This window comes from Moschus berezovskii, chromosome 22 (genome assembly GCF_049115385.1).
Source record: "Moschus berezovskii isolate FMDL1 chromosome 22, NW_MosBer_1.0, whole genome shotgun sequence".
Taxonomy (NCBI): domain Eukaryota; kingdom Metazoa; phylum Chordata; class Mammalia; order Artiodactyla; family Moschidae; genus Moschus; species Moschus berezovskii.
This window is the reverse complement of record NC_142481.1, coordinates 10,061,753-10,073,079: the sequence shown is the minus strand read 5'-3', so window position 1 is coordinate 10,073,079 and position 11,327 is coordinate 10,061,753. Positions and strand designations below refer to the sequence as shown.

General features: G+C 58.3%; 1 protein-coding gene across 1 annotated transcript; it reads left to right on the top strand.

Moving 5' to 3' along the window:
* The first annotated feature begins 201 nt into the window (after positions 1–201).
* CALM3 (calmodulin 3) lies at positions 202–9,429 on the top strand. Its single transcript, XM_055411798.2, has 6 exons — positions 202–404; positions 4,664–4,694; positions 6,850–6,993; positions 7,122–7,228; positions 7,609–7,744; positions 7,827–9,429. Exons 1-6 carry the CDS (start codon positions 402–404, stop codon positions 7,853–7,855), a joined length of 450 nt encoding a protein of 149 aa, XP_055267773.1. The 5' UTR covers positions 202–401; the 3' UTR covers positions 7,856–9,429.
* Positions 9,430–11,327: the final 1,898 nt, after the last annotated feature.

Sequence of the window (11,327 nt, the reverse complement as noted above, 5' to 3'; positions counted from 1 at the left end):
GCCCCTCCGCCGAGGAGGAAAGTAGAGTGGGCACAGGGGGCGGGGCGCATGGCAACGGAAAGTAGTCCCGCGGCGGGTGCGCGCGCGCGCGCGGCCGGCCATAAGCCCAACACTGTGAGGAGTGAGAGAGCCGCGGGCCCGACAGTCCGGAGAGAGGCGCGGAGGGATCCGTGGGAGCCGCAGTGCGGCGGCGCGCGGACCGGGCGGGGCGGGGCCGGGCGAGGCGGGGTGCGCGCGGCGGCCGTTGAGGGACCGTTGGGGCGGGCGGCGGCGGCGGCGGCGGCGCGCGCTGCAGGCAGTGAGTGTGGAGGCGCAGACGCGCGGCGGAGCTCGAGCTGCTGCAGCTGCTGCCGCCGCCGGAGGAACCTTAATACCCGCGCTCCGGACACCCGGCCCTCGCCATGGTGAGTGAGACTGAGGGCCGCCGAGGTTGGGGGCACTGAGGCAGCACGGCGGAGCAGGACCCCCGAGAGTACGAGTGGACCCAGAATGGATGGGGGGAGCGTTTGGGTCCCGGAGAGCTCCTCTGGACCCTTCTCTGCCCCTCGATCGGGGGCATTTGAACCCACGGTGGGGCGTTTGGATCCCCAAAGGGTCTTGGGGGCTTCCAGAAGCGACAGTTAGCACCAGATGGGGTGTCTAGACCCCAGAAAGGGCACTTGAGTCCTCCAAGGGGGCATCTGAGCCGAGGAAGGAGCATCTGGACTCTTGGACCCAGGATGGGGCGTTTGGTCGCTGAGGTGGGGTGTTTGGATTCCAGGGGGCCGAGGTAAGAGCCGTTGGCTAGGGGAGGAAGTGATTTGTGCCCTGATAAAGGCTTTTGAGTCCTAATAGGTAGCAAGGAAGGGGGATCGGAGGGAAGCAGGGCTGCTGGGGAACTCCCTGAGAGGGGGTGGTGGGTAGCTGGGCCTGGGTGGAGGGGGAGCCCTCCCGGGAAGCAGGGAGGAGGGTTACTTCTGCAGATCATACCCTTGAGGGGAGAAAAGGGGGTTCTCCAAAGACCGACATTGCAGAGGAAGGAGGAGGAGGGTGAGGTGCATGTTCTGGAAGGAAGAGCCTGGGGTGGGTGGCAGCCAAGGTTAGAAGATGCTCTGGAAGCCTTTTGAAGATGCCTTAGAAGCCTACGGGGACTGAAAAAGATGGGGTAGGGGAAGGGGTCAAAAAGGGGTGGCGAGCTCGTCAATGGTGGGGGGACAGGCCCCCTCGTGGTTGATGTGAGGGGCAGCCAGAGAAGGTTCTGAGGTTCCTATTGGGTTAAGACTATGGAACTAGGAAGGGAGATAGGGGGTTTTTTGGGGGAAAGGGGGCGTTGTGTTTGGGTTCATGAGGAGGTGGGTTTCCAAAGTGAGGAGTGGGAGAGAACTTCGGCTTCTGTGGTGGGAGGTGAGATGGAAGGCGATCCGGGGACATGTTAAAGAAAATGAATGGCAGCTGAGGTGGGCCTCGGGTTGGAGGTGGATGTGGTGGGTAGCTCCCTGGAAGTTTCCAGGGCAAAGCCGGGACAAAGACTGTTCAGTCTGGATGGGGAGTGGGCTGCAGAGGCCGGAGGGAGTGGCTCAAGGGTCCCTTTCCCAGGAAGAATGGGGCTGGGCAGGAAGCACCGGGCAGTGGGAGCAGGTGGGCGGAGTTGTTGGGGACTCTATTGCGCACTGAAGCCGCATGAAATGGGGGTGGGGAGGAGCAAAGTTTGGGATGCATCAAATGAGCCAGCTGTTAAAGCCTTAAACCTCACCTGCTCACTGCCCGTTTCAGACCCAGAGAGCTGTTTATTCCCAAACAGGAATGCTGGTTTTATCTTGGTCTCCAGCTCCACGCACCGCTCTGCATCTCCTCACTTGTGCCAAATGACAGTGCGGTACAGTGTGGCGTCGGTGACAATCGCACGCCTGTTCCTGTGGCCTCGGGGTAGGGGCTGCAGAGAGGACCTCCAAAGGGACCCCATCATCGGCCCCAGGGCCACTTGTTCCTTTCGGGGCCCTCCCTGAGTGCTTCTGTTAATTCCCACAGCTCGGGCTTTGAGAGAAAACCAGCAGACTAGTTCTTTCCTGGTCCCTGCCACCCACAGTCCCCCAGCCCCCACCAGGCTCAGCCTCGGAACCGTGTGCAGCCATCCTCCCTGGCAAGGCTGGGGAGAACAGGCAGCCGCTGCTGTGTATCAGATCTCATACTTGCTGACACAGGCCTGATGGCTCCTCTCACCGCTACCCCATTTTCCCCCAGCAGAGCCTTGCTAAAGGGGCACTGAATCATTGACAGGTGCCAGGAGGCCCCCACCTGCCATATAAGACCTGAGCTTTGGCCCCACTAGTTTCTCTTTCCCTTTGTAATCAGCAAAGTATGGGTGGGACAAGTCACTGTTAACTGGCTTTGGACTTTGGCCTGAGCCCTGTGGCTCCTCCTTGGCCCGGGTGAGGGGCCCTGGCCTTGGTTTCTGATCTCATCTAACACTGCTCTCTGGCACTGACTGGGGGCTGGGGCAAGGCAGAGAAATACCCCCTTCCCTCCCCCACCCCAGGATCTGGTCCAGCCTCTTGCTGGAGCCTAAAGGGATGGGGAAGCAGGGGACCAGCTGGATTATTTTACAGGCAGTTTTTGGTGAAAGCTGAAAATCTGCAGATCTGGAAAGGGTAAAAGCCCTGAAAAGGAAGGGATCCCTGGCAGTGATCAGTTTTCTGGGCAGCAGCCTTGCTTTGAGATCTCCAGCTGGGAGCTGGGCCCTTTCCTTCCCCGACAGGGGAGAGGGTCTCCTAAGAGGGAGGGAGTGTGACGGCCCTACAGGCAGAGCCACGCCTATTTGCAGCAAGCCTGGAACAGTGGCAGTGCCTCCTCTGCGCGTTGCAGCTTGGCGGCAGGGAGCAGTAGACACCAGCCTTCAGCACCACTCGGGCATTCCGTGACCTGCCCCAGCCTCCTTGCCCCCAGCCCCTGCGGGTGCTGCCCAGAGTGGTGTAGCAGGGGTGCGAAGGGCCCTGGTTGGGCTAGCCCTTACCACGTAGGCCAGGGGAAAGGATGAAAGCTGGGGGAGGGCAGCCCTTCCCCCAGCCCTCCTCCCCACCCCTGGCACTGCCTGGCCTTGGTAACAGAAGCCCATCCTGTCTTCTCACTTTCCCCCAGCAGCTTCCTCGGGTGTCAGGACCTAGGCGATCGGCTCAGGCTTCTTTGCCCATAGAAGCCAAGGGAAGCAGAGGAGTAAAGGACTCGTGGGCCTGGAGCTGCCAGGCTGGCATGCAGGAGCCTGGCAGTCCTGGGTCTCTTTTGAAAGCGAGGCAGAAGTATCTCCATTTGGCTTCCTAACCTTCCCTTTAGACTTTGGACTTTTCCAGAATGTACATGTGTGGTGTGTTTCCTTCTTTACCTTCCTGCCTCCCCCTCCCTTAGCCATTTCCCTTCTGTATCATCACCCTGATTCCCCTCCTGTTCTACCCATTTGGGGCTTAGCTTCAAGTCTTTCTTCCTTTATGTTTGAAAGAAAAAAAGAAAAAGGACATGTCAGACTTATTCTGATGTGACTGGTCTTCACATTTGGGATGGAGCAGAAGCGGGAGTGGGACTCTTGCTAGATCCCAAGGTAGTTCTAGAACCTCTGTGTATAATAACGCTAGTACACAGTGGCACGCCTTAGTTTGAGGGGCTCTCAGACTCAGAGCTGGAAGCCTGCTGTAGATGTAGAGCCCCTTCCCCTAGTTGTGAGAGGAAATGAGGAAGGGGGCAGTGGTCTAAGGGCAAGCCATGCCTTCTGGCAGCATTCACGGACTCCAAGGAAAATTCCTCTTTTACTGCCTAAAGCTAAACGTTGGGATTCAGCTCCCCCATCCCAGCGTGGCTCCTCCCCCAGAGGATCCCTTTGCTGGGCTGGTTCAGGACAGGCTGGCCTCTGCTTCTCCTCTGCCCCACCCCCAAGCCCAGCATGCAGCAAGGGCTACTGGCCAGTCCCGAGTGGCCAGGGCCAGCAAGGGTTAAAAACTGCAGCGCAGCAGGAGGAGGTGACTTGAGTCCTCCAGCCTCTGTCACCAGCGCCATGCCTGCTGCAGTCCCCTTCCCCAACACTCACCCTTCTTGCCCCAAAGGAGCAGTGGAGTGAATGGTGCCCCACGCCAAAGAGAATGGGGGCTGCCCCCTGCCTGCCCAGGGTTCTTTCAGGCACTCCATAGACACCAGTTGGGAGAATTGTTGCCAGTTGGGTCTGCAGTGCTTGGACCTGGTGCCTCCACATTGGTGACATAGAAACTAGGAAAGAGCCGGCTGCCTACCCTGGGCCTGGCCTGCTTCAGTTTGGAGCCTTCTAGAAGAGCTGCTTGATTAGGCTTCCAGGGCAACTGCTCCCTTCACTCAGCCTCTGGGGCTCCCAGCGGCTGTGATGACACTGGGATGTGAACATCCGAGACGTGAACCGGTGCAGGTGCAGCTGGACTGGGGCTGGCTCCAGAGCACTGACTCGGGTTGGAGACCCTGGGATCGGGGGTGTCTTCGGGTCCTGGGTCAGACTGGCCTGGGTCTCCAGTCTTCCGAATCGCCAGACTTGATCCCAGTCCTGGCTCTGGCATGACCGCCCTTGCCCAGGTACATGGACTGCCATGTGGCGCTGGCTTCACCAGCGGGGGCCAGGCTGAGCAAGGAAAGATGTGCCAGCCTGTGACTAACTTTCTCCTTCCTGCTTTTCCAGGCTGACCAGCTGACCGAGGAGCAGATCGCAGGTGAGCTTGCTTCCCTCCTTCCCTCCCCCATTCCCCCTTCCTCCCCTCACCCTGCCACATGAATGCCTCTGCATCCCCAGCCAAGTCTTACTCCAGCCAGGAGGAGCATCTGACAGAGAAACTCACGTGTATGAGAGCACACCAGTGACACTAGACCCCACAGTCCTGAGCCAGGCCCTCATCAGGTGGCAGGGCTGTGCTCCCTTCCTGGCCAGGGGTCACTGGGCCTTTAAATCGGTGGCTGCAGGGTGAGCCCAGCCGTTTGTCCTGGCTCCTGCCAGTTAGACTGCGAAGCTGAACTCCCCTGCGGGGCTCCTGGCCCACTTCAGGAGCCACCGGAGGGGGCTTGTCACTCCCGCCTCTGCGCTCCCCTTCACGCCTGCTTGCACTTGCTTCTTCCTGGCCGGAAGTGCCTTCCCCAGCTCTTTGCACCAGGCAGCTCCTTCTCTTCCTTTGGATCTTGATTCAAATGTCATCTTGGAAAGGCCTTCCCTGTTCCCATCTCAAATAAACCACCTTCCACTACTCTCTGTTTCCTTAATAGCCTTTCTCACCATCTGAAATTCATCTCTGGTGTCTGCCGGCTGCATCTACCTGTCCCTAGACAAGTTCCTTACTGGGGGGCTTTTCTGTGTGTTGAGCCCTGCTGTACCTTTGGTGCCTGCAACATAATGGTTGCTGCGTACATTTTTGTTGGCTAAATGAACAAGGGAACCATCACATATCTTCCAGTAAACTTGAAGAAGTCCTTGAGTCCTATGTAATTCGTTTTTGTAGACTCCCCTAAAGCTCAGTAAGCCACAGCTACAGGAAGTACTGTGTACTGAGAAGGTTTCTGTGTCCTGTCCCCCCCGCCCCCCAGACTGTGAGCTACCCTAAAGGACAGAGACCAACTCCCAGTTAAGTCCCACAGCCATGGGCCAGCACAAAGTAGCCCCTGGACCCCGGCTTTACTGTCAGAGTCAACAGGCTGCATGTGACAAGCATAGAAAGCCCAGCTTCTGAAGTGGGGGAGGCAGGAGTGGACTTGCCTTCTCTTCTTTCTTCCCCTCCCTTCCCCCTGCCCCCCACATTTTCAGCTTCTGAACTTTGGCCCCAGGTGGGTGGCTACGGAGATCCACCAAGGAAAACCAGAGAACTGCATTGTTCAGTGATCCTGAGCACAGGGTGCCCTCATGACCCCTGAGAACAACAAGACCTTGGCACAGGGAGGCGCCAGCATCCCCCAGGAGACTCCGGGTCTCCAGGGCCCAGAGGCTCGGGCGGGGTCAAAGCCTCTCAGCTCTACATGTGGCTCCCGTACCGGCCATGCACAGCCCCAGCTCTGCCCTCGCTTGACACCAACACACACTCCACGTCACCCCCCTCCCCCCATCCCCATTAGCAAACTGTCCACCGCCTCACCCCAGCCCACACCCTCTGGGAATAGGCTGCCAGGCATCTGTTCCCTGAGGGTTTGGGGGCAGGGAGCACCAGGTGCCAAAATGGGCCCAGTGGGAGGGCAGGAGCCACATGCTTCTCCTCCCGCTCCTGATGCGGCCCCAGCTGTGGCCTTCCCACTCAGCACCCCCAGCTCCTCGGCCGCCTGGCTTGGCAGCCATCCCCTCTCCTTCCACACACCCCCACCCCGCCTACCCCACACAGTCCATCAGCCATGCTCTGCTGCTGGCCGCCCCCATACTCCGCCCCACGCGGCTCCTCTGGAAACTGAGCGCCAGGCTGGTAGTCCCCACTGAGCGGGATGCCGTGGCGCCCGGAGCCGTCCTGCAGTCTCTCCTGCCTTCCTCTCCTGGCCCTCTGACCTTGGCTGGCACACTTCAGACGAGGCTTCCTTGGCTCTCCTCCCTTCCAGGACACTGGTCCGTTTGATCACTCAAGGGAGAGACTGAAGCCAGGGACCAAAAAGAATGTAAAGGCTCTAAGGCCACCGTCAGCCCGGTTTCCCCCCGTGTCCTCAGTCAGCTGGGCAGAACAGGCAGCTTTCCCCGTCTCCGAGCGGGTGCTCAGTGAGGGGTGATGGAAAGAAGCAAGGAGCCTGTCCGCCGTACAGAGGCGAGAGGCTTGGACTGGCACTGGATCTCCTTCCGTTTCTTGAGGCGGGCCCGACTCAGGCCTTCCCGTGCCCTCACCTGGTTCCTTGTGCTCCTCACCGCAGAGTTCAAGGAGGCCTTCTCCCTCTTCGACAAAGACGGGGATGGTACCATCACCACCAAGGAGCTGGGGACGGTGATGAGGTCCCTGGGGCAGAACCCCACTGAGGCCGAGCTGCAGGACATGATTAACGAGGTGGACGCAGATGGTGAGCCTACACCCAGGGCGGGAGGGCAGCCCCCTCCCAGTGCCCCCAGGGAGCGACCCTCCGGGGCGGATGACCAGCGTCTCCTCGGGCCAGGCCCAGAGCATCTCCCTCCCTCCCCCACCTTGCAGGGAACGGGACCATTGACTTCCCCGAGTTCCTGACCATGATGGCCAGAAAGATGAAGGACACGGACAGCGAGGAGGAGATCCGAGAGGCCTTCCGTGTCTTTGACAAGGTGAGCAGGCCTTTCCCTGGGGGGCTCTGGGACTCCGGCAGAGAGCAGGACAGGTGGGCTCGCAGGACACCCAGCCTAACTGGAGTCACCACTTCTGGAGGCCAGGTTCCAGTGCCAACCCCACTGCCAGCTTGCTCTGCCACCGCAGGAAGCCCCCATCTGTGCCAAGGGAGGTGACTGACAGGCCCCGTGCTGGGGTGTCTCTCCCGCTGCCCCCCAGGAGAGAGCTGGGCAAACGGATGCCTCCGACTCGGAGCCTTTGTCTGTCCCCTGACATCCAGGATGGATGTGCTGGGGTCTCTCTCCCACTGCCCCCCAAGAAAGCGCTGGGCAGACAAACGCCTCACGCTCAGTGCCTTCATCTGTCCCCCAACATGTAGGACGGCAATGGGTACATCAGCGCTGCAGAGCTGCGCCACGTCATGACGAACCTAGGCGAGAAGCTGACCGACGAGGAGGTGGACGAGATGATCAGGGAGGCCGACATCGACGGGGACGGCCAGGTCAATTATGAAGGTGAGCTGCCGGCCCCGTCTTCGTGCCCGCAGGGGCTGGGGGAGCCTGCTCTCTGCTGACCTCCCTGTCTTTCCCTCCACAGAGTTTGTACAGATGATGACTGCAAAGTGAAGGCCTCCCGGGCAGCTGGTGATGCCCGTTCTCTTGATCTCTCTCTCCCTGCGCGCGCACTCTCTTCAACACTCCCTGCCTATCCCGGTTTTAGCAAACACCAGTTGATGGACTGAGAATCTGATAAAGCAACAAAAGATTTGTCCCAAGCTGCATGATTGCTCTTTCTCTTCCTCCCGAGTCTCCTTCCAGGCCCCCACCATCTCTTCCTTGGGCCCTCCCACCTTCCATTCACATCTTCCAAGGCCTGATGCATTCATAAGATGAGCCCCCCAGTCCCCTTCGGGGGGCTTCTGCCCTCCTCCTCCAGCCCGGGTGGCTCTTGTCTGTTTGGGTTTGTTTCTGTTTGTTTGTCATCTTATTTTGGGGTGCCGGGGTGGCCGCCGGCACTGTCCCAGAACCTGCTGGGGAGGGGCCGAGGCCCTCAGGAGGGCCAGGTGCAAGAGGCATGCCTTTTGCTATTGCATGCAACCAGCCTGTGATACCCTGTGCCCATCCCAGAGCCTGCTGGGGCAGGAGTGCCCAGCAGGGCGTTCCAGAAGGACTGAGGGTGGTGGGGAGGGCCTGGAACTGTGGTGTTGCCTGGATGTGGCCCAGGAGGAGGCCAGGGGGCAAGGGAGGCTTGGCGGCTGGCATGCTCTTAGCACGTGAGGAGGCCGGCCAGGCTGGGCAGCGCTCAGATCCCATTGGCTGCTCTTCTGAAACCATCCGACTGGCTCCCTGAGGCAGGGCGAGTGGTGACGGCTCCCCTGGTGCCCTGCACATTGCCCCCCATCCTGTGTCCCGAAGCGATCTCAAGCTGTCCTGGTGCTAACATCCCACGCCGCTCCCTCTTGCCACCCCTGCCCACCCGCATCCCGGTCCCCTCGTGGGAATGCACATGGGGTTGGCCGCTTTGTCACATGCTCCTCATCCTTCGGTTTTTTCTTTATACCCCTTAAAACTCTTAGTTTTGTCTGAAACCATGCCGGGCTAGCTGAGGGGCGGGGATTGGGAGGATGTGCCCCACCACACGCTCAAGAGAACATACCTGCAATAAAACAGCCCTGCCGGCCCACCGGCCCCTCCTGCTTCCCCGCGGTGTCTCGGCCGGCTCCCCAGCCACATCTGTGCTGTCTGTGTGCCCACCTGCCTGCCCCCACACTCCCCAGCGGAGAGCATGATCCGCAACCTGGCTTCTGACTTTCGCCTCTGGGACAAGTAAGTCAACATGGGCAGTTTGGTCGTCTGGATTTTTTTCTTTTCTTTTTTTTCCTTTTTCCGTTCATTTCATCTGCCCCCCCACCCCCATCCCACCCCACCCCTCAGATCGATCAAGTGGCTTTTCCTGGGACCTGCCCAGCTTTGAGAATCTTCTCGTCCACCCTGTGGCACCCAGCCTCCAGGGAAGGGGGGGGCATAGTGGGAGACCCAGCCAAGAGAGCTGAGGGTAAGGGCAGGTAGGCGTGAAGCTGTGGACGTTTTTGGAGTGTTTTGGTTTTTTCTTTTTTTTTTCAAACCGGGCAATATTTGTGTTCAAGCTGTGAAGAAAAATATATATCAATGTTTTCCAATAAAATACAGTGACTACCTGACTGCTGCTCCCCTCTTATCTTGGTTTCTGGGCTCCCTGCACAGGCCTGAAGCCCTGCCCCAGAAGATCCTGTCTGCTGTGGGATCTGATTCCCTGACCAAGGATCAAACCTGGGCCCCTCACGCTGGGAGTGAGGTGTCTTAGCCACAAGGGAAGTCCCAGCCTGTCAGCTTTGAGTGCTCGGTGCCTGCATGAGTGTGCAAAACCAACCTGCCTTGGGAGGGCCACCTCTCAGTCACACACAGGACCGCATGGTGAGGCCCGAGAAGGCCTGAGGCAGATCCATCGTGTCACAGGAGCGCCCCGGTCTGGGGGCAAACCAATGCAAGCTGAAAGGCGGATGGTCACCTGCTGTGCAGGAGGAGGAAGGGCATCATCCCAGGAGAGAGGAAGGCCAGTTAGATGGGGGCCCAGGAAGGTCGGGGGTTCCTGACAGGGCCAAGAGGTGACCAGTGCCCATCGGCAGGCTGAGTGCTGAGTTTGAACTGAACTGAACACAGTGGGGAGAAAAGAGGTGTGTTCCTGAGCTCACAGCTTCAGTCAGTCCCAAGAGACAAAGGACTGAAGCTCAGAACAACTACTGTAAACCCTAGAAAGCTCCCAACTTCCCCAAGGTAAGCAGAGCTACGGAAAAGAAAGCATGGGACTTTCCTGGCTGTCCCCTGGTTGAGACCTTGCCTTCCAATTCAGGGAGAGCTAAGATCCCACATAGTGCCAAAAAACCAGGACAACGAAAACAAGCTTGAGGTTTGACAGAAAACAAAACTGTAAAGCAATTATCCTTTAATAAAGAAAAATATTGTAACAAAGTCAAAGACTTAAAATCGTCCATATCAAAAAATCTTAGGTGGGGCGGCCCAGTCCCCAGCTACAAAACCCTCTCAGGCAGGAGTGAACCGTCAGTAGACACAGTCTAACATCTGAGCAGCTGTCTCTGACCACAGGGACCAGGCAGGAGGTGAGCAGAAACAGCTCAGTGGAGTAAAAAGACACCTATTCACCTTCGCCTGGCCTTGGGGGGTTGGAGAAGCCTGGTGAGGCCCAAACTCAGGGGCTTTCCTGTGGCTTCAGAGTAAATGGTCATTTAAAAAAAAAGGGTGGGGGTGGGGGTGGTTTCCCTGGTAGTCCAGTGGTTAAGAGTTTGTCTGCCAATGTTGGATCCTGATCGGGGAAGATCCCACATGCCCCCAGGGTAACCAAGCTCATGCACCACTACTGAGCCCAGACTCTCGAGCCTGTGCGCCACAAGAAAAGCCGCTGCATTGAGAACCCCAAGCACCTCACCTAGAGAGTAGCCTCCAATCTCAGCAACGAGAGGCAGCCCACGAGTAACAACAAACACCCAGCAAAGCCAGACATACTCATCTCTTAAAAAATGACTTCAGGTAGGCCAGAGGGCTTCCGCTGCTGGCTCAAATGGTAAAGAATCTGTTTTCAATGCAGGAGACTCAGGTTCGATCCCTGGGTTAGGAAGATCCCCTGGAGAAGGAAATGGCAGCCCACTCCAGTATTCTTGCCTGGAGAATTCCATGGACAGAGGAGCTGGGTGGGCTACAGTCCATGGGGTGGCAAAGGGTCAGACACAACTGAGTGACTAACAGGCCAGAGATAAGGGGAAGGCTAGGCTGAGGCTGGGGCCAAAACAGTGCAATCTGGGATGACAGCTGCCTTCTTAGCAGCCAGGATACCTGTGGAAAACTCTGGTCTTAAAGTTCAGAAGAAGACAGGTCTTGGTGACACAGAATTGGGCTCCAGCACAGTGCGACCACTCACTTAAGTGTCTGTATTCACTAAGCTTCAGGTCTTACTTCTGATGCTGCCTGCTTCATAACCTTGGAGCAGTGACTTCACTTCTCTGAGCCTCAGTTTACCCATCTGCAAAATGGGAAACAGCCATCT

What these genes read in the sequence shown, in the direction of transcription:
- CALM3 (XM_055411798.2), top strand. An exon ending in TAACGAGGTGGACGCAGATG is followed by an intron (nt 6,994 to 7,121) that starts GTGAGCCTACAC and finishes CCCACCTTGCAG; the next exon opens with GGAACGGGACCATTGACTTC. An exon ending in CGGCCAGGTCAATTATGAAG is followed by an intron (nt 7,745 to 7,826) that starts GTGAGCTGCCGG and finishes TTCCCTCCACAG; the next exon opens with AGTTTGTACAGATGATGACT.